At 37.7% G+C, this 21,902-nt stretch overlaps 1 protein-coding gene and 1 long non-coding RNA gene across 4 annotated transcripts in view; both read right to left on the bottom strand.

The window, feature by feature from the left end:
• The window catches only part of LOC116766788 (uncharacterized), a 44,541-nt gene that overhangs the window by 18,157 nt on the left and 4,482 nt on the right, over nucleotides 1–21,902 (bottom strand). Inside the window, exons 1-4 of one of the 3 annotated variants that reach the window (XM_032656885.2) lie at nucleotides 14,276–14,492; nucleotides 13,590–14,039; nucleotides 2,518–6,284; nucleotides 1,269–1,464 (exon numbers count right to left, since the gene is read on the bottom strand). In XM_032656885.2, the coding sequence (XP_032512776.2) occupies nucleotides 1,269–1,464; nucleotides 2,518–6,284; nucleotides 13,590–14,022 (4,396 nt within the window). In that variant the 5' untranslated portion in view covers nucleotides 14,023–14,039; nucleotides 14,276–14,492. Of the gene's footprint in view, nucleotides 1–1,268; nucleotides 1,465–2,517; nucleotides 6,285–9,254; nucleotides 9,414–13,589; nucleotides 14,040–14,275; nucleotides 14,493–21,902 lie in introns of those variants that run through there. The other 2 variants (XM_032656886.2, XM_032656887.2) reach the window with 2 other exon arrangements.
• LOC133318952 (uncharacterized) lies at nucleotides 7,694–8,857 on the bottom strand. Its single transcript, XR_009752677.1, has 2 exons — nucleotides 8,433–8,857; nucleotides 7,694–7,997 (listed from the first exon to the last, which is right to left on the bottom strand). It is a non-coding gene; the product is annotated as an uncharacterized LOC133318952 (long non-coding RNA).

Below are 21,902 nucleotides of genomic sequence, written 5' to 3'. Positions count from 1 at the left end.
CTATAGTGGTCTAGCTGAGAAAAATTTCATAAAATTTATCTCAGCAGTGTAGATACTTTTATCTTGATAGTAATAGGACCGATGTTTTTGCGTGTTTCAGTTTAAATACACAATCTTTTCTATATACAATATTAATGATTACTTTATGTAGCTCGTATTGGCTCACTAATTTGTAATTAACGACGTAAATCACACTGAACTAGAATATACGAAAGGAAGTCCGGGTCCTACTAACGCTGTTCTGTCTCGATTATTACGCAATGATTTAAAGACTGGTTGTGAGAAGTGTTTACATATTGGGATTGATCTTGATATTTCTTTTATGTTATATGTTGTCGTATTTACTCTTAATTGTATGTAAGTCAGCTTTCTAAGCGTTGACAGACATTATGAAAGTATACGAGAAATCGCGTCCATAGAAAAGTGCAAGTTCAGCAAGGCCGGGTCAGACTTGACGTGAATTAAGTATAATGACGAGAAAAGTTGTCCACGACACGACTATGTAGATTGAGGTGACGGACATTCAAATCACCTAGTTTTGTGATACATCATTAAAGGCATGAGACACGTTCAACGATAAGAAATCGCGACACGGATTTGATACAATAACTCCTATTTCAATACTATTAGTTGTAAACGTTCCAAACGCAGTATGTTGTAACTCGGCACGACATACGCCCACGAGTCTTATCATATCACAACTGAAACTTTTAAAGTGGCTTAATTTTCTGTAATGGAACCATCGATAAACAGTCGGTTTAATAGTGTGACTGGTCCTCGTATAGCTTTGTGTTATATAACCAGAGAACAGGCTGCGACTTTTTCTCGTGAACCAGTTTCATGAAAATATTGACATTGTTGGTGTATTAAGTGCTAAGTAAATGAGGTCACGCTCGTTACGTATATAAGATGTATCCGATCAGCTCTTTAACATTTATGTTTGAAATCAGACGACGTAATCGTAACGACGACCACACCTATTGAAAAGTTTCCAATGATATAAAGGTTTATATTCGTCGTTAAATAACTTTATCTTTAGTAGAAAGGAATGTTTTTCTATGGATTTCTGAATGATAATGTAACAATGTTAAATATATATATATTTAATATCTTCTTCTTAAAAAGCAATCGTGAGAATAAAATACACAAACATTATGCTCTGAATCAAATAAAATGATTCAAAATTATAAAGAAATTGTCCAGAAATACAACATACACAACTGTTAATTAGGTTACCGATAAAGGCGGATATATACGTGGGTTCATACCTTGGAGGCTTGGTGTGGAGGGCGTGTGTGCGTGAGGTCCAGGCCTTCGTCTCCTCGGCACGTGGAGTCCGGGAGCGGAGGCTGCGCGGGTCGCGGTCCTGAACCCCGGGGCCCGGTAACGAGCGGACTTGACGGGGCCCACCCCCGCGATAGAAGGAAGCCGAGGCAACGAACCTGCGCGTTGTTCTTCCTCCGACTGAATACACGAGATTGTTGGACTTAGACTATGACCTTGCATTAGGTTCGCTGGTTGTGTTATATGTGTTTGTGTTTCATATAACGCCATTCAGTCACGGATATTACATCTTAGATTTTACTCTGATTTATTCAGTATATAATGTAATGTTTCTCACAATGATTTACTTTTCATAATTTTTACCTGCAACGGGCGCGTGCTTGTGTTTATCATCTTATAAGTTTTTTTTAACAGAGAATTCAATATGCACTAAAATTTTCATTAACTAAAATTTATAGTTAAATGCAAAAAAAAATACAACTTTTTTTTGTAAGTGTATTACATTATTTTGTACCTACACTCTGTACTAATAAATCCTTATTTAAATTTAATAAAGTATAAAAGATGAATAAATAAATAAGTATCGAGCAACGCCGTGAGCGAATCCGGTATCAGAGCTTGTATAGCACGACACGTGAACACAACACTCGCCCATTAATACGTCACAACTTACAAAATTCACTTTCAATGTATCGAAACAGCAATCAAGTATTTTTGCACTAATCAATATTCAATATTATTCACTCATTATGTAAAGCGTGCAACACTCGTAATATTAACCTATGTTAAATGTTATTTTTTGTAAATTTTATTATAAAAATTGTTATTATGTAACTGGTTTTATAGTTTTTGCTATGGAAGAAAAAAAAATATTTATTTTATAAGAGGAGGGCGAAGGATTTATTTAAATAATAGTCCACTGTCTATATCTGTTTGTACTTACACGCACTGTTTTTGTTATTTAGTCGTCATATAGCAGTTGTTATCGCTTGACTGATACGATCTGATAAATGAAATTTGTAATATCACATCGACGCGAGATATCAACACGTTTCAACGGTACGGAACCAATAAACTAATTGAGATATTATTATCAGCTGATAGAATTAACATTAAAATCTGCTCTTGTATATAGATAACTTGTTTCTACAAATTGGATTCGCTTTCGATTGATTATGTTTGTGAAAGTGTATGATGCAACGTTTTTATATTAATGGATATCGGGTATGTTACCTCTGCGTCTGGCGCCGAGGCTCTCCTCCGTCCTCTCCACAGCCTGTCTTCGCTCCCGCTGATGGCACCGCAACTTCTGGAATGGGACTTTTGAGCCGCCAGCTCAGCCCCCGCCGGCGAGCGTCGGGCTTCGCCCCCCAATGTGCCCCTGGAATCCGCCGCCAGTAGAGCAGATTCAAAACTTCCTCTCCACGAAAACCTCTCACTGTCACTGGCGACACTCCCGCGACTCGCCGCCGCCTCTAAGATGTCGTGCGAGCGACTCCTGGCTAAAGCTCCGGGCTCGGAGGCGCTGTCTTCGTCGGTGCTGGGTGGCGCCCCCGCTGACACCTCGTGCATCAACGCCACGAGTCTGCCTCCGATGTGCCGCATCACCTTCCCGAACAGAGGCGGCGACCCGTCCCCGGCGCGACCCAAAGTCGCGGCGAGTCTTTGATACGCGCCGACAGCGTCCCGCTCTAAGGACCCCGCCTCACTGTTTCCTCGGTCGAACTCGTCTATTATCTCGCGACAGCTGTCGGATATTTGCTTTCTTAACGCCGATCTGTTGGCGGAGGTGCCTTCGAGATCGGAGCCCGCGTAGTCCGACGAGTCATAAGAGTCGCTCCACGTATCCTCGCTTGATAAGTATTCTACGATTTCCCTGACTTCCTCGTCCCTTATTCCGGGTACAGTTTTCATTAATCTCGTCAACTCGCTCTCGAAATAAAGTAGTTGTGGTGGTTTCGGTGGGCGTGAGCTTTCCGAGTTGGATGAGGCCGGGGTCGACGCCCTGACGTTGGTCGTGTTTATCATTTGTTTGAAAAATTGACGCATTTTTGTCATCATGAGATTAGTTTCCTCGTCGGAGGACCAGTTATTAAAGCTATCTTTACGCGTCAGTGGGCTCGGCGGGGGTCGCGATGACGGCGGACGGTCGATCCTCTCGTCCAGCTCCGGTCGAGCTTCCTCAATGATTTCCTCCAACTCTGTTTTAGGTTCATGAGATCTGGGGAAATCTACGCCGTTGTCGCCGTTCTTTAACAAATCATCACAACTACCGACGAAACCGCTATCTCTACTCGTTTGTTTTTTAGATTCCGACAGTTCGGAACCTAGAGGTGGGAATTCTACTCTCGGTGTCAGTCTGCCGTCTTCGCCTTCAGACACGGATCTCGTGTCATCCCTGGTCTCTTCAGGGAATTCCACGGACTGTCGCCGTTCGTCAGCGGGCGAGCCGCGCGACTTTTTACTTTGTTTTTTCCTCTTAACTTCACCCGTCATGTCGAGCCTTTCGAGAGATTCGTGACGATCCTCTGTCTCGGTGCTCGATCCGTCCGATATTTCCTGAGTGTCTTGAGAGGGTTCATCGCCCGCCAGTAAGTTGTCCAACGAAGACGAATGTGATCTGGGGGCGCCCCGAGCCCGAACCAATCTTTTTCGTCTCTGTTCGGGACTCTGTTTCCCCTCACTGTCACTGCCGACGCTTCCTGATCCATCAGAATCACGTCTCTCTTGATTGAAACCCATAAAGCCAGAGAGAAAGTATTTCTCTAATCGAGAGGACACAAGCTCATCACTATCACCACTTTTCCTACTGGTCTGTTGTTCCATGTCCACAGTCGACTCACCACCTTCACTGCACACGCTGGACGTCTCGGACACTTGTTCTTCATCCTCGCGAGTGGTCGTTCCGTCACCTAGCCCGAAGAAAAAGTACTTCTCCAATTCGGTAGCCGATATAGGTCTAGTCTTTTTAACGGTTTTCTCCGTCTCACTCTCTTCGCAGCTCTCTTCGACGATCGTATGTAGGGTGAAGTCCAAGGAGCGCCGGCAATACGCGAAATCGGCTCGAGTGGGCAAAGTGGCTTCATCCCCCGACTCCGAGTCCGACGGTGATGTAGCGTCATCGTGGCTGACGTCCTCGACCCACGAGTCGTCGTCCGCGAGCCCCTCCTCGAGACACACGACCGCCGAGAGAGTGTCTGCGTTGCTAACGACAGTCACTCCACCCGAAGGTTGCTGAGCCTCGTCGTCGGACCGCTCGCTCCCGTGAAGCCCGGCCACGCTCGGGTCCGGCTCGCTCTGAGAGTTAGTGTGGTGCACTATAATGTCACGCATGAGCCGCGTCGTGTCGGACGTGACGACGGAGACGCGGTCGTGCGTTATCATAACGCGGCTCGTGAATCGCGCGAGGTCCGCGTCGGTCGACGGCGGGCGGCTGACTGTGTCGGCGTCAGGTGCGCCGGCGCTCCCCTCCGCGCCGCCCGTCCCCTGCGTTTTCTCCTCCCCCTGGTCTCCCATTAATTCTTTCTTCAACAACTCACTGAGCGTGCGTTCGATACCTTTGAACAGGTCTATTTTATCTGCGGGAGCTGACGATAAGGTTCGCAAACTCGTTTCCTCACTTCCGAGTTCGGGTGAAGGTGATAGTTTTCTCAATTCCACTGACTGTGTTTGGTTTGTGTTTGAACTCTCGTCGTCGTAAGGCTTGTCGGACTCGACGGACACGGACACTTTAATATTATAATCGGAGCTGAAGGAGTTGTCCAAGGAGTCGCACTCTATGTTATCGGAGGCACCACTACTTCGGTTATTCTCCACGTTACTCGCATAATTTAAACTATTTTCGCGTTCATCACTGACCGTATTAAAGCTATTGAACTTCTCACTAATTTCACTCTGTAGCATGTTGTCGTCACAGAACGTCATAATACTATCATTTTTAGCTACACTTTCACCACCATCGTCACTGTTATTGCATAAGGAAATCATAGGATATTTCTCCGTATAATTCACGGCTTCCAAAACAACGATGTTCTCATCATCGCGCGGGCGTCGATTAGACTCGGGTTCGTGGTCGTCGTGTTGCGCGGCGAGTTCCGCCGCTATGATCTCCAGGCTGTCGGACTTCTTGTCGAAGGAGTCGTCGCAGTCGATGCCGCTGCTGTCTGCGTCCTCGTCCGAGGAGGAGTCCGCGGGGTTGACGACGAATACTCGTGAGAACTGTCCGCCTCCCCCGGAGTCGTCGGAGTCCTCGTCGCTGGTGGCGGGCTCGTCCGGGGCGCCGCTGTGAAGGTCGTAGCTGCGGCGCTCCGCCCCCGCCTCGGAGTCGCTCGAGTTGGACTCGTCCGAGGAGGGGAACGCGTTCTCCGCCAGCAGGTGCTCCGGCATCGTCTCCGCTTCGGACATCACGGACACAGAGTCCTCGGCGATCACCTTTATCTCGTCCGACGGCTCGGGTCCGACTGCTCGCTCGATACACTTATCATCCTTATCCTTATCGGCGGACGCCTGTATCGCCTTATCCGTCTTATCGACGGTCATTTCTAGTTTGTTCCGAGCGGTGGCGGCGGCGGTGACCACCGCGGCCGTCGTGAGGCGAGCGAGGGTCGCCGCATCGATAGGGAAGCCGGGGTACGTACTCCAGGCGGGGGTCGGCGGAGGGGGGAAGGCGAGGAGAGCGGGCCACAACGACGCCGGCACTGGCACAGGGACAGGAACGGGCACCGGCACTAGGCGGGGCTCGGCGCCGCACGAGCAGGTGGGGGGGTGGTGTGTGGTGACAGGGGGAGGCGGCGCAGGCGGCGGCGGAGCGCCCGGCTCGAAGTAGTCCCAGTCGCAGTCGTCGGGCGCGGGAGGGGCGGCAGACGAGGCGGTGGAAGCCGAGTCCTCGGTGTCGTCCCGACCAGACGAGTCCGAGCTGAGGAACACGAGCCGGTAGTCCTCGGGACGCATGCGACCGGCCTCAGCTTCAATCACTTCACCTTCGCCGTTGATACAAGAATCTGGAATCGGAAAGCAGGCTTTTAATATGGAAAATTAAGTGGCTAACGCTCGTAGAAATAGCAATCATAATAAAGTAGACGAGAAACATAAAAATATAACATTGCTATAAAAATATATGAGGCGCTAATTTTTATAGCTTCGAATACAATATTTGGTACAAATATTTAAAAAAAATCTAGAAAATACCATGCTAATTGTTATAAAATTGTTTTCCTAGACCTACTATATTATGATGGGATTAAACGACACTCAGATAATCGTCATGGTAGCATGCTTTCATAGCCAACGATGCAGTGGAAAGCACTAAGATGGCGCGTGAGCCGAAAGCGAGTTGAGAGATAAACAGATCTTAGACATGAATATAATAAGTATATAAATACAAATACTAGGTAAGTACTAGTTTTTCATTGACTGCACGGCACTGTGGTAAAGCATTTTCTTAAGTTAAAGCTACATCTACACTTAAAATCCGAGAAAGGAACATTTCTAATCTTTGCATAGTTACTAAACTCCAACTCATTAAAGCAGACTTATAATTTATTTGCTTGCTAATGAATCAATTATAACGCCATAGAGTAATTCAATTTGGTCAATGCGTAATAGTTAATGTAGACATTTTTCAATGGGTCATTAAAGAAAATGCTCGCATATAATTAATATCTGAAGAACGTAATAACATTACGTAATAACCAATTTATTAATGTTACATATATAATATAAGACGCAAATAAAACCTTCAATACACTACCTTAATTTAACGACGAGAATTTAATTTAAAAGGTTAGTGTAATTACGCAGCATTAGCGGACGTGAATAGACTTATCAAATAGGGAGACTTGTGACGTCAATGATCCTTAATAAAGATAGTTTGAATGTATTATACACACCATGTACATAGAATATGTTGTATAAGAAAATATAATACATTGTAAAAAAATATACATATTTAATAGTGCATTTTATATTGTACAATATACCATCATGTGAGTTTATAAATTATATTTTTGTACAAATGCAAGTCATTATTTGTACACGTGTACAAACTGTAATAAACATCGGACGATATAACGTAATGCGATATAAATAGTGTTACATAAATTATGCAAAGATGATTCTTTTTTTTGGTTGATTTTGAAAGAAAGTTCACGAGCAATTATAATAATGACAGTTTGTTACTATCGCTCGATTATGAGTGCATAACAACGAAAGTTCGGACGTTGGCGCTCGTCCAAGGTTGGCGTGGGCTGGCAGAACCTTGGAGCAGCCAACGAGGTGGTACCTCACGTTCAATAGGATTGTATTAGTAAAAACTACTTTCAATTACAAATAACCAATATATTAGAATAACGAAACATGTCAGGTATAAAAAAAAGTATTCTCTTCCCAAAATCCGAAACTATAAAGGTAAAATGTTTCAAAATGTACTTTTATTTTTTGTTTATTTATATAAAAAAGTGTAATATCTAAGAGGAAAAACTATACAGTTAATTAAAGATCACTCGCTTCATTAACAGATAGTAAAATAAAATATCATAATAAAATAATAAAGAAACATGAAGAAGAAATAATAAAAAATTCTAATTAATGATTTCTTAGAACAAAATTATGTCTTGAACCGGCGCTGCCTGATGGGGAGGACAAGGCATAAAGGGTGTAGGGGGCGGTGAGAGATACAGAAAATAATAGGCGGCGTGTAGAAACCTGGTCTTGATCTGTAATTTCATTTAGATAGGATAAGTTATAGTGGATTTTCAGTACGCGAAAGAATGGGGACGCTAAAAAATAATTTATTCTCAGAGTGGGCGGTAGAAAAAATAAGATTTTGTACCCCTGTCTTAAAAATGTTAATAAGAAGAAAAATAAGTTGAAGGAAAATGGAGAATCATAATTATTTAATATTTTAAAACTAATTGGACAAAACTTAGGGTAAAATATTAAATTATATATTCTCAGAATCATGAAAGGTTTATAAAAAAAGGTACATGTGTAGTCGCCTCCTTCAAAATTACACCGAAATCGTAACCTTCTTTTAAGTTTGATATAAAAATATACGTAATTATCATTGAAGTCGAATATTATGAAAATCGACAAATATTTATTCGTCCAAAGAATTCTGTGTTAAATAATATTTCCATCTGTGAACCAACCGTTTGTTAAATTCGTAACTAAAGAGATGCCATCAAAGGTTTTTGCTAAAATTAATACGATTATAACATAACTCATCAAGTAAATACAAAGATAACTAATTAGTCAGTCATTAAGACTTTCTAGCTCTGTATCAGTAGTAAACAGTAGTGAACGCTCTGATTGATCTGATCTTTCTATCTCGACGATCAGTTTCCACAACACGGCTTATTAGTTATTAGTGACACGCATGTTTAGACGAGCACTAACGACCAGATACAATACAATCTGCGACTAACGATTTTATGTTAGGCTTAAGTTCTCTAAACCACACACGCTCGTCGGGTTTAAGTCGCAACACTACTGATCTCTTTGTATCCTAGTAACGAAACCGTGGGAGTGAGCTCGTCTTACACGTGACAGTCCATGCCGAATTGATTCAGATCGTAGATCCATCACAAATCTTTAAATTACTTCAAATAGATATTATATTTAAAAAAAAATATCTTCAATTTACACATGGAATACTCGTCGGAAATATAGACTTCCTATCAAAGTTAATTTATTTTAAAATTAAAGCAAATTATATCTTATTTCGTGTTTTGGAAGTTTAGTTCTATGTATTACTTCAATGTTAGAGGCGGTCGAACAATGAATGACAAAGTAATGCTATAAGCTTCCACGTTGATTTACTTCCCGGAAACGTGAAGTAGAGCGAGCCGCGGCTCCGAGCTGATCCGCTTACAGCTTAAGGCTTCTCTTTCTAAGTCCACATCGAGCCGCTGCTGACTCCCTTCAGGCGCTTTAAAATTCACTTATCCAATTACTAGATATTCAATACTCACCGGCGAGGCTTCTCAGGACACAGCGATGTTTCAAATCTATAGTATATCAATATCACAGTTTATCGCACGAGTTTAAACTCACTGTTATTAAATAAGCGTTATTTCGTGTTTTTGTGAACTCACAACCGGTCAGGTTGTATTGCGCGTGCACAGGACTGTGCTCGCTGAGCGAGGGAGGCGGCCGACTGTGCCGTCTAGTGATGGCCGTACTACTATCGATATTAACTTAATAGTACAGAGATTAAGTTTAAGTTTAATTAACTTGTGTTAATAGTACAGAGATTAACACAAGTTTCCTTGGATATAGTAAAAGCCTACACCTACATATATAAATAAGGTCGATATGTGTTAAGATTTATGACTGAAAATACTAAAAACTTGCAGTGTTGAGTGTGATGCAAACTTGTGGTATTATAATACAATGTGGACTTCATAAGGCTTCATAGTGAATGGACAAAACAGAGCCTGATGGAAGGAAATGTATGAAAGGTCAAATGAGTTACGTTCAACCATTTACATAATGTATTGGCAGTTTGACATTTAATATGCTGACACTAACCTGATGATTGGACATACCAAACAGGTTTTATATGAAGGTAATTTCTATAAGTCATATATTTTTTAATATAATTTTCCCGCGTATATGTCATTGTATATCGAATGTAACAAACAAAACAATCGTTTAATATCGACAACACGTTTCCCAGCACCAGTCGTGAGTCACCGTCTCCACAAACAACGGAACACGTCGAATAGTTAAACGTCGTAAGCACCACAAAAAACTATTTGGCTCTGACTCTGAACCGAGGCCCGCTTAAAAAAATACTAACGAATGATACTTGAGACGTTTTAGAGTCGGGCGTGACGCGAACAATGAACTTGTACTGGCAAACTAAACCAGCCCGCGCTCAAACCTGCACTAGAGATTTGCTTCGGTGTTGCTCGTTTGCTACGCGTGTGTGTGTGTGTGTACGCCCGCCCACGCACACATAACTGTAACGTTACTAAATGTTACATTAAATGAAAGTCAACTTTGTCTCAAAGAACATTCATCTATATAAGACGAATATTGTACTGGAAGTAAATAGAACCTTGTTGCTTTAAGGGACTCACAAACAGTGTGTGTCACTAACATACCTGTCTGAGGGAAATGTTATTAACACTCAACGAGATAAGGCGCTATTGACTTACATGTTATAAAATTAAAACTTCTTTAAATAGTCATCATTATGGAATGTGCTTTTAAGGGAAAAATATTACTGAATACGGAGATGTGTTCCTCTGTTAAAGATATCTGTATAAAAGACATCAACGCTCCCACTGACGCAACTAACATTTAAAATATTTGATATATATAACATTATTGTCTTCATTAGTATTAAAATACACACAAACATTATCACATAAAACAAAGTGATCTCAAATCACACAGAAAAAATATTTTATTTCTTATATTTATTTCTTGTTGCTTACGTAACTATATTTAAGTGACCGTGACGTTGATAAAAAACGTTAGCTCAGACATTTTAGCTATTATTTAACATACTATATATATGTTTACTGTATAAGTGAATGTTTATATAAATTTAAATCATGTCGTGGCCTACTCTCAGTTCGTCCCACGACGCAGCCTACAGGATATGACACTTCCTCTCCGTATAAAGATAAACGAGTATCACCTGCATCCTAACCACGCGTTTACACAAACTAAACACTGACAGTTTAGAGTTTATTACACAACGGTTCACACTCATTTGGTAAAGGTTTATTAATGAATAACCAGAAAAACATTGTATTTAGAGTGACGTTGCGAACTTGTGGTAAGGAAAATACGCAGTTTATATGACATCAATAATATTTAAACTAAATAAATGTTTATTAAGAAAAAGTAATATATATAATATAACAAAGGAATCACTTTGATGTCTCTTATATGTATCATTAATTTTAACTAGATGGCAGCACTATACTTTATTAGTTCGTTTATAAGACTTATACGGTCTATGCTCCTGTATGTATTGCCCTTCAAAAATAAAGTGTTTATCCAAATACTGAATTTGGGTGTATTAATTAATTCCGAGCACAATACAAATTATACCTAGCAATGTTATCGTGAAATGACAAGTCCAAGTCCAAATATGAACCTATATTTTATAGAACGTTTGTTAACAGTTGGTGGCTAAAGGGAAGCGGGGTGATATTGTTTTTACTTTGTTTTAAACAAAGTTAACGCAAAAAGTATGACAAATATTGATCACTCACAAGGATGTTGGTTGTAAAATGTAAGGAGCGACGTATTAAATCATTAGCTCACTCCGAGTAAGGGCATCCATAATGTATGGGAAACACGTTTGGTATTCAATTATACGTAATACAGTATTTAATCCATTGATACGACACTTCAAATGAAACACACACTACTCGTAAACAAACAATTATCCATAAAAAATATTTTATAGAGGGATTTTTTGGCGTCGATTTGAAAGAATTTCTTTGAAAATAAAAATCAGAAATTGCTTGTAAAAGAATTCAGTTGTATAGTAATCACATTATATAAATAAAAATTTAGTATAATATAATGAATAATCTCGAAAATTATTTTATTATTGTCAAGGAAGCTTGTATTTAAATAAATGATTGAACGCAGCGACATCTAGCGAATGTATTTCGTACGAAGCCGAGTACATTGTAATAAAGAACTTCTTCGTAAGCTGAATAGATGGCGTGCATTAGACACTTAAATTTTAATTTAAAATAAAAACAAACTAATTTTAACAAACAATATTATTCTAGTTTTGCTTTTTCTTACAACTAAATTTAAAAAAAAATTAATAACCTAGGACGTCGCTAGATGGCACTTTCAATAATAAAATTAAAATTCAGTGTCAAAAGTATTATGAATCTTGTAAACACTATATATAGAACTCAATTTTATTTAAAAAAATGTTGTTAAAATATTTATCGATAAACAAAAACATTTGAGTTACGGAGATGTAACAATGAAGTAGATTTTGTACACATTAGTGAATAATTCGAACGTCTTAAAACTTAATTCATTCCCAATACACTCGCGTCACCGTGAGGAATGCATTTTATATGTTGATTAGACAGAATTCTCATTATAATACACTTATATAACCGGGAGGTATTATTTTAATTGTTATTAAAGCAGTACTAAGACCTAGCACTGAATCTTGTTGTGATAAATTATTAAAATCATTAATAGTTTAAAATAATACGAAGCAAGAAAACCTTTGTTTTGTAAAACAGATAAAAACACATCTCAACGAAAATACATTATTATACATTTTTAGTAACAAAAAAAACAGCAAGGATTTTACAAAAAAACAAAAAAAACAAAATGGCCGTCTAGTTTTACAATGAATGACGTCAATGATTTTAAGTGACAAGTATGAAAAAAATAAATATTTAAATTACGTAATGAGAATACAAGCGAATAATGTTATGTTGTGAATGTTTGTGCAGATAATTTTTAGCTTGCATTTATCAAGCGAGATTTTAAATATAATGAACATTAATTACATAGGTCGTTAATCTCTATCGGTGATTTAGAAAACACGAGCCTTTTGAAGTGGTCGCGTAAACCGTTTTATGATGTAAAGTTATAACTATCGTGAAATATTTCTTGGTTCGAGCTAGTAAATATTATGGAGTGTGGACTCGAACGCGATTATCGTATCTGATAACACAATAGGTATATACAAGGCTCTGTTTTGACGGTTCACTTGTAAGTGATTTTGAATAATACACACACCTAGCTTGATAAAAAATATGTAGTCAGTAAACGAGTCTACAAAATACGGTATCGTTAAATGAGAATCATAAAACACTGAGAATTTAAATAAATTAAACACAGCCAAAGACACTAAGACCCCGATTAATTCCTGTTTCTCGGAATACACGACCGGTTGTGGAGCGGGGGTCGCTACATGAGAATTCACAAAAATAAAACGTACTATATACATCTTGTTATCTCGTTTAAAATTATCATAATATCTACATATATATATATATATAACATTTTTTACGATTATGGTCTGTGTATGATACGGCTTATCTCTGAATCTGTTGGAAATGTCACTAGCAGATAGCTAAAGTAAAAAGATTTAACATAGGTCAAATTTACTTTATATTTCTTTATATTACTTTAACTAAAATGAATTATATAATTTAACGCGAATGTCGAATTCGCGGCCGCATCTAGTGTGTAATGAAATTAAAAATATGATTCGAATATAAAGATAAATGAGATTGTATTGTATCAATTCTCAGCGGGGTCGTACGTTATTTACATATGAAGAGGCAAATACTCACCGAGGTTAGAGGAGGTTTTTCGCCTACGAGCTGCTTTCTTGACGGCGATGGAGACGAGCGAGTCCATGTCGCTGGCGGAGTCCCAGCGAGGGCGGTGAGGGACAATCTTGGGGGCTTTGATGTCGTCCTCGGTGTCTCTGTCGGAACTGGTCGGCGGTATGTTAGACTCGTCGCTCTCGGTAGGACCCTTCGGATCGGTGGTCAAATCTAGAGACACTTCGAAATCACTTCCAGGTATAGGATATGTCGGCAGCGCGGCTTTTTTGTGCCTATTTTTCAAGGAGCCCTCTGAGAGCGACCTCTTGCCGTTCATTTTGTCGTTCTTCACATCCCCTCGGACACATCTAAGGTCTGACGGTGACAGTGACTTCTTCCTGGAGCTCCTTCTCTTCAGATTTCTCTTCTGTCGGCCGGCGTCCCTGGCGGCCTGCATTGTGACATTGGCCCGATCTATAAACGTCACACGCTATGTAAACGTCGCATGAAAACACAATTATCATACATAATAATGAGGTTACTGTAATGTTTCTTTCAGAGGACAAGTTACGTTCTATAAATAAGGTATAAATTTTTCTTAAACAAATCGTCCCGTCTCTATAATCCGCGCGACCTTTACTCTCCCGCGTATCGCCAACTTTTTGTTGGCCACAATCATGTTATTCTCGATCCATATTAAAAAAGCATACCTTTCGAAATGAACCGCAACCGCAGAATATGAAATGTAATCTACACTACATCATGTAGTAATTTCACTGAACAAACAAGCTATGCTATCCGACGTCAGAACAGCGCACGTCGAGTCTACGGTTTCACTAACACAGCACTATTACTACTTATATTGAATGTGAGCATGTTATTGTGTGTCCGTCTGTCAGCGCGTCCGCACTCCTCGGCCCTCCGATACAAACTGGCTGTGTATGAAATAACAGTATCAGCAGTTGACACGCTGAGGAGACATTGTAGATACGTTCATAGATATATAGATGTGTTTAGATGAAAAAACTAATCCAGTTAAACGTGCCACCATAACGTTTACAGATAATATATATATATATATATATATATATATATATATATATATATATATATATATATACTAATCTTAGATACGAGTTGAACACACAACTTGGTTTAATTGTAGAGTGATTTCAGTGAATTTTTCTATATAATTATAAAGTTTATTAAAAAATTATAAGGAAAATATATTTTATACATTTGAATTGTTTATTAGTGATGACTATGACTATTAACGCGGCCGTCTACACCCAACACCGCCTGGCGCCTGCTAACGGATTTCGCAATAAATTCAATATAAAAAAAAACATCGGATCACGAATTGTATAACAGAGACGAAATTAATGAGTTATTGTACTATTTAATATATTTTATATTATATACCTGTGATAACGAGAAATAAATTATAAATATATCTGTTATAAGGAATTTAAATGTCGTAATTCCGAAGCAATGGTTCGTATTGTAGCTACTGTTTCTATGCTGTTTGTGGTGAATTTAATTTTGACGAAATTAATTATAGATATATGTATAACTGAACGTGTCATATAATTAGTAAGTTACGGAAGGTAGTGATAACGGTGACGTGATGCAACGAAGGTACTACCTTAGGTTATAACGTTCCCATGAAAGTATGGGGTGGTTGTGTGTGTGTGTGTGTGTGTGTTTTTGCTTATGTATGTATGTGATCGTTTATGCCTTTGTTGTAGGTTATCTTGTGTTTGGTTTGGTGACACCTTAAACTTGGCACAACTTCCAAGAAACTGCCTCGGTAACTACACACCATAATACATAAGTATGTATATGACGATTTTTTTAGAAATAAAAATAATTTTATTCTCTTATAGTGAATAATAATATAGGAAAAATCAATTTGTTTATATTACAAGTTGAAAATTTCGAGATGAAATTGTTAAATGATGGATAAAATTCTCAAACAGAGCGTGATTAGCATGGGAGAGTGATGTTAAATAAGAGGACATTAGCTAGTAAATTCACCCTGAAATTAATATATATATGTGTGTTTGTGTGTGTGTGTGTGTGTGTGTGTATAAACAGGTCTCCCAGTGGTAGACATGATCGGCAAGTTACAAGCATAAATTATGTCGTATTTATTGAGGAAACGCAAGCTATTAAAAATTACCTTCGAACTGTAATTATGGGACAGTCGTAAGCGATCTATTGAGTGTGCGCCGTCCCTGGCCCGCCACGATTACACGATATTAGACACTAAAACTGACCAACATGTTATTAGTCAGGACCGAGGATCGATTGCTATGAACTGTACTCTCAGACAATATCACTCTTTAAACTACATACGAATAGTTTCTAGGTTTTTCATTTGTAAAGCCTTAACGAAGTTGCTAAACACACACTATTCCAGGAATGCCTATATTCCTGATTAAGATCCGGTTATCAGTGGGCTTAGAACAGGTTTACATTGTCACACTTTATACGAAGCGTTTGCCGTTTCTAACCCAGGAACCGAAGTCGATACTATCATGGATTAAGATTTATGAATGAAATACTAGAAACTCTACGTTTGACGATACAATTAGTAAGGTAAGGAATAATTACTGCGTTACTGGTATCGAACAAAGACCTTTGTTTCACATGAAACAGTTAACCCAAAGGAATCCTATTTTATAAGTGATTTTATTATGTATTATTATTATTTTATCAGAGAGGTGGCTAATGAGCAGACGGCCTACTCGATGGGCAGTAGTAACCGTCGCTCATAGACATCCACAACAAGTCTTATGTTGTGGATGCGTTGCCAAGCTTGGTTATTGTGAAAGAGGGAGGGGTGGGAATAAGGAAATGACAGGAAAAGGTAGGAACAGGAAAAGGGCTCTCCCACTCATCGGACGAATCCAAGTCATTAAAGGCCACTTCACACCGATCTTCTGAGAAGATGGTACTTCCCGGTCGAGCCAGCCCATGTCCGAGCTATTGTAATTTAACACAGCTAGGCTGTACCACCTTAAGAACTATGTTAAAAAACATCATGATTAATGAAGGATGCAATATAAGTAATACGATCAACTTTCACAATATTTGTTATTATATAGCCGGTGTAAGTTACTTTTTACTCAACAGGTTGAGTAATTAGCATGTTATGAAAATTATCAATTACTTGTTTACTCGGGGCTGGCGACATTTTGTACTTAGAAATCGGAGCGGCTTTAGGTACGGATAAAGCTACAGCAACTAGCTCAAAACGTTGCTCAGTTATGAAGAGTAATGTGGGGGTAGTTTTATAATTTAACTCATATAATTAGTTTCACGAAAATTTTTGTTGCAGAAAATAGCGTAAGTTACTCACGCGTCTTTAACATTTAAAGATAAGTTTATTTTAGTTTCTTTCTAAGAATGCATATTAGAAGTTAATAATGTTAAACGTGTGACTGGAATTGTGAACACTAACTGTATTTGACAAAACTATCATTAAACTGTAGTGAGTAAAGAAGCTTTAGAAAGAAAAACAATCAAATTTGCATACAAACAACGCAACCTTGAATGCAATGTTAAAAAAACAAAAAACTACTTAACGGATGAACTACCGTCTGATACTGTGGTTTAAGTGAAAAGAGATCAGCCTTAGCGGTTTCTAAGCGTCGGCAAGATTTTAAACATACTTATAGCATTTATTTACAAAAAAATACATTAACAAAATACATTTCTATCGTTATTACAATCATTTACCTCGCTCGACCTATCGGATACGTTGCATTTAAGCCACGTACATTAATATTATACTTGTAATCCAGCAACCAAAATGTCTCAAAGGTTGTAAATAAGGAAATGTTGATCGCACCAGTGTATGCAATACATTAATTAGTATTAACACGAGGACGTCACCACCAACATAATGTTATAGGTACAATTTCACTCGACCATCTCTTGGTTCTTCTGCCTCGTCCAATTCTCTCTCTACATACACTACTACTATACTGTAACAATGCCGATAACGAGAACAAATCATAGTTTAAAATTTGAATGAACACTGAAATTAGGAAAACATTTTCTAACTGAAATAACGGTACAGTTTAACGTTAGGATTGCTTTTGAAACAAAACTTCTTATATTGTAAGCATGACCTACAAAATTTAAAAGTTTAATGTATATATGTATATATATATATATATATATATATATATAGAGAGAGAGAGAGAGAGAGAGAGATTTGCTATATGGAGGTTTAACGAATATCGCACCTTTCAAATATTTTATCAAAGCATACCAAGTTCTGTCCATATAAGGTGGGTGTAGCTAAACAATTTGTTATCAGAGTTTAATAAAATAATATCTGGGTCGTAAGTATTGGTAAGAAATCTGTAACCAGTTTGTATTACGTGTGATGTGAGACACGAAAATCGATTTGAGAAATGTTTTAGAAATCATCCGTCGAACGAGATGAAACGCAATCTCCTATTAAGAAGTGCTTAATTGCATGTTTATAATAATGTAATGTATGACAGGATGTCTGTTACCCAACAACGCATTAGCGGTGTAGACACATCTGGGACAAGCAGACAAGAAACAGGCAGCGAGAAGTACTTTAGAGTCGAGACAAGAAAAATATTACCTCACGACAGTACACGTTATTAGCTAAATGGGTCAGATAAGCTATTAAATTGTACTATGTATTACTTGATAATGACTTACCTTCAGCCCCTTAAAGCAGAACTTTACAAATAAATTCCTTTACAAATAAAACCTTTCAAATTTTGAAAATAATTATATGACTAGAAATGTCGGTTAAGTCACACTTTAAGTAGAAAAAACCTTACTAAGTATAATTAATGGTAAATATTGTTCGGAAAGAAAAAAAAACATTTATAACTCAAAATCTAAGTGGATATAACAAGAAGTCAGTGAGTGTTAATCGTGAGAGTAAATTGAAGCGTCTTTACGTTTGTACTACAACAGAGAAGTTGCTATTCAATAGTATAATGTTATATCATCATTAAGTGCTTCAATCTATATAATTTGTTCTTTCATTAGAAAGACAGTTTTTCCCTCGCCATTGAAGGTCTTAACGAACTGTGACGATCGCTCTTAATGTCTGAGACGAATGACGTAGAACGGTTGATATTTTTTATAATATGACCTCATCAGACCTCAGTGACTATCACGCTGTATGCACTTCACTTGAAATTGTTTCCTGTAAATACTAAACGCCTAACGATTCCTCATCATTGCAAAAAATGTACAAATAAACATGTTCATTTTTACTGTTTTAAGTCTTGTGTTTATGAATTAAAATATCCCCTTCAACACAGATCACTCGCAGCCTTCATTATGATCGCGCTCATGAAAATGTACATAAATTATATTCATTATAATCATGTGTGTATGTATATATGTTCCCACACAATTTCATAACTCATCAATAGTTAGATTGTCATAGTATACAGTCGTTATGCACAATCAAAGCCGGTCACGCTTCAAACAACATGAAGCTCGTATCTCCGAGCAGCCGACAAATAGCGAAATTCAATATGACGTTTATCAGTCGATATTACACGGAGGAATTATATTACAGAGCTGTTTTAATAGGAAAACATTAAGTATGTTGCTGCTAAAAACACATTCTTCTCATGATCTGGGTAAAGATGCGTGACGTCCTTGTATGTTTTGCGAAATCTCAGTCTATTGGAACGAGAAATTAGTTTGAAATATACGAAGGAACATTGATGGATAAAATGAGTCAGGACACGGTAGCTTACGAGATACGAATCCTGTTCGTGTAAAAGAATTTTTCTTTGTATTTCCTATTTGAATTTTAATTTATTTATTTCATATTTTCTCTGTGTGTTGAAGATGACTCTGATGGTTAGATGAGTATGATGTCAGCCAGCCTTAGCGACCTCACCTTCATGAGACACTCGCCCACACTGTTCTCTGGTTTGACAGCTCACAGACACGCCGCCTCTCTCCAGATATGAAGGTTATATGACCCTGAGAGTCATGCTGGTTATATACATATATAGATATACCTACACATACAGTATGCTGACATGATACATTTCGTGTTTTCCATACAAATGATCAGTTTTAATGAAGGATTTAAAAAAAAAATATCAGTAAGAGGTTCATTATATTTATTTAAACTACGTATTAAAACTAAAAGTTTTTTTTTTCAGATTATTTTTGGTTTCTATACATGAGATCTAATGTTATACTATTTCTCAGCCAGCTGTTACAAATAAACATCACTAAGCAACTTAATAAAAGTCTACGGTCTTACAACTTTAACAAACCCATGTGTAAATATTAAAGTAGGTAAAGTAAAGGTAAAGCTTTGTGACTTACCAACGATCATTATATAAGACCTGTTTTTCATTAAGAATCTTAACATTAAACTTTATCATAAAATACAAACTTTATTTATTTATTAGTACATAGACCCGCCATTTGAAAGGACTCGCTCTGTCGTATCTTAGTAAACTTCCTTCGAGCGCTACCTTAAACAACCTGTTTCAAAATAACCAGAGTCGTTTGAAATGCTTTCTCTTTTGCATTGCAATGTTTCTCTATTGTTATACTACGGACATAATGAAAATAACAGTCATCGACCGAACGTAGAATTTAAAATGATTTAAATTTTATATAATACTACCTACAATTAATAGTAAATTATGGGTTGTCAGAAGTTTTTATTAATAGTATATGTTATATGAGAATTAATTATGTATATTAATTGTTTTTTATGTAGATATTTGTCATATATAGTGTGGTAATTATCGGTAAACGCATGTAACTAGTGAGGATGTCAGACGGGACAGTAGACACATATTTGGTGTTTGATATACAGAAGTGGTCCGTTTATAAAAAAAATAACATCCTGTCATTTATATATTGAATTCACTTTAGGTAGACCCAGTTACTCTTATTGACTCATTTTTTGCTTTTTTTTTATCACTATACTATATAAAGTTAGTCCTAGCGACAAAATCATCGCTTAAGATGGATACTTTGTAGGCTGACAACCAATACGGATAATGTTAACAATTTTTTCTTATATGTGTTCGGAATGAGAATAATCATTTGTAATGTATTAGAGGAGGTTGATTTTTTTCGGTATTCAAAGAAAATAAGGCTATTTTTTGTATGAATAACATCGTAAGCCCTCAAAGCTTAGGTGTGATTTGAGCTATGTTTATCAATTATATAATAAGTTTATCTACGTTTGGGTTCCTCTGATAGGATATGAAAAAGTCTGTTGTCATAGTGAGCGAGTGAGGGAAGAAGCCACGTCTGTCTTCTGTAAGGGGATGTTACTCACCAGGTCGGGCACGGAACATGGAAGCCATCGAAGGACCTGGATATGACTTGTGTATACCACGAATGAATTGACGAGAGGACGCATCCGACCTTAGATTACAGTTATTAGAATTAATTTGGTGTATGGATCATAAGTTGACCTTAATGTGTGACCTTATCTTTTGTGTCTTCACACCTCTCATCAGACGCTACATAGTACGCTATAGTCATTGTTCATAGCAAGCGTTATCCCACCATGGTTTTAGCGAACATAATATTTGAAATTTATCAAAAGGAACTTTAACCGTATTTTTTATAGAGGAGAAACTCTGTATAGTAATATATAATAATTATAGGACCACGAACACGTTATGTAAAGATTTTTTCGTCTTAGTTCATATAAAACATCTCAATGAATCGTGCATTAAAATTAATGTGGGGCTGGGTATCATTCACCTTTGAAACCACAGAGAAATCTGCGAGCTACATGTAGATGAAAAATTAGAATTAAGTTTTTCACAAATCCTTGTGTTTGATTTAAAATTTAATAGTACTTGAGAGGGTCGGTGTACATTAACCATGGAATATACTAAGATTTTTTATTTAGTATATTGAAACTTTTATTTAATACATAAGATTAAGAATACGTATCCGTTCCTAACAAGTCTCACACAGCACTAAATATTGTTTAACCTACACTATTAGAACGGCGTATCCCTATTATACAGTCATGGAAAATGCACCCGACATGTAACATGAAAAAGGGCGACATTTCCTTGAACTATTGTTAGTGCAATGAAAATGTTAGTATGCGAGCCGATTTGTAGAAGTAACGGAACATACCGGTCGGCTATCTATAGACAGATTTAATGATATTATATTAGATGGCTCACATAGAAAATTATATCTACAAAATATAAAAAAAACGCCAAAAGAGATATTTTAAAGTAAAGTTGATATAAGTACAATAAATTTAATAAATGGAGTCTAGAATCTGGTGAAAGTTTTTAAGACCGATATAAAAAAAAA

The sequence above is a fragment of the Danaus plexippus genome, chromosome 10 (genome assembly GCF_018135715.1).
Source record: "Danaus plexippus chromosome 10, MEX_DaPlex, whole genome shotgun sequence".
NCBI classification, from domain to species: domain Eukaryota; kingdom Metazoa; phylum Arthropoda; class Insecta; order Lepidoptera; family Nymphalidae; genus Danaus; species Danaus plexippus.
This window is presented reverse-complemented; position numbering and strand designations above follow the sequence as displayed.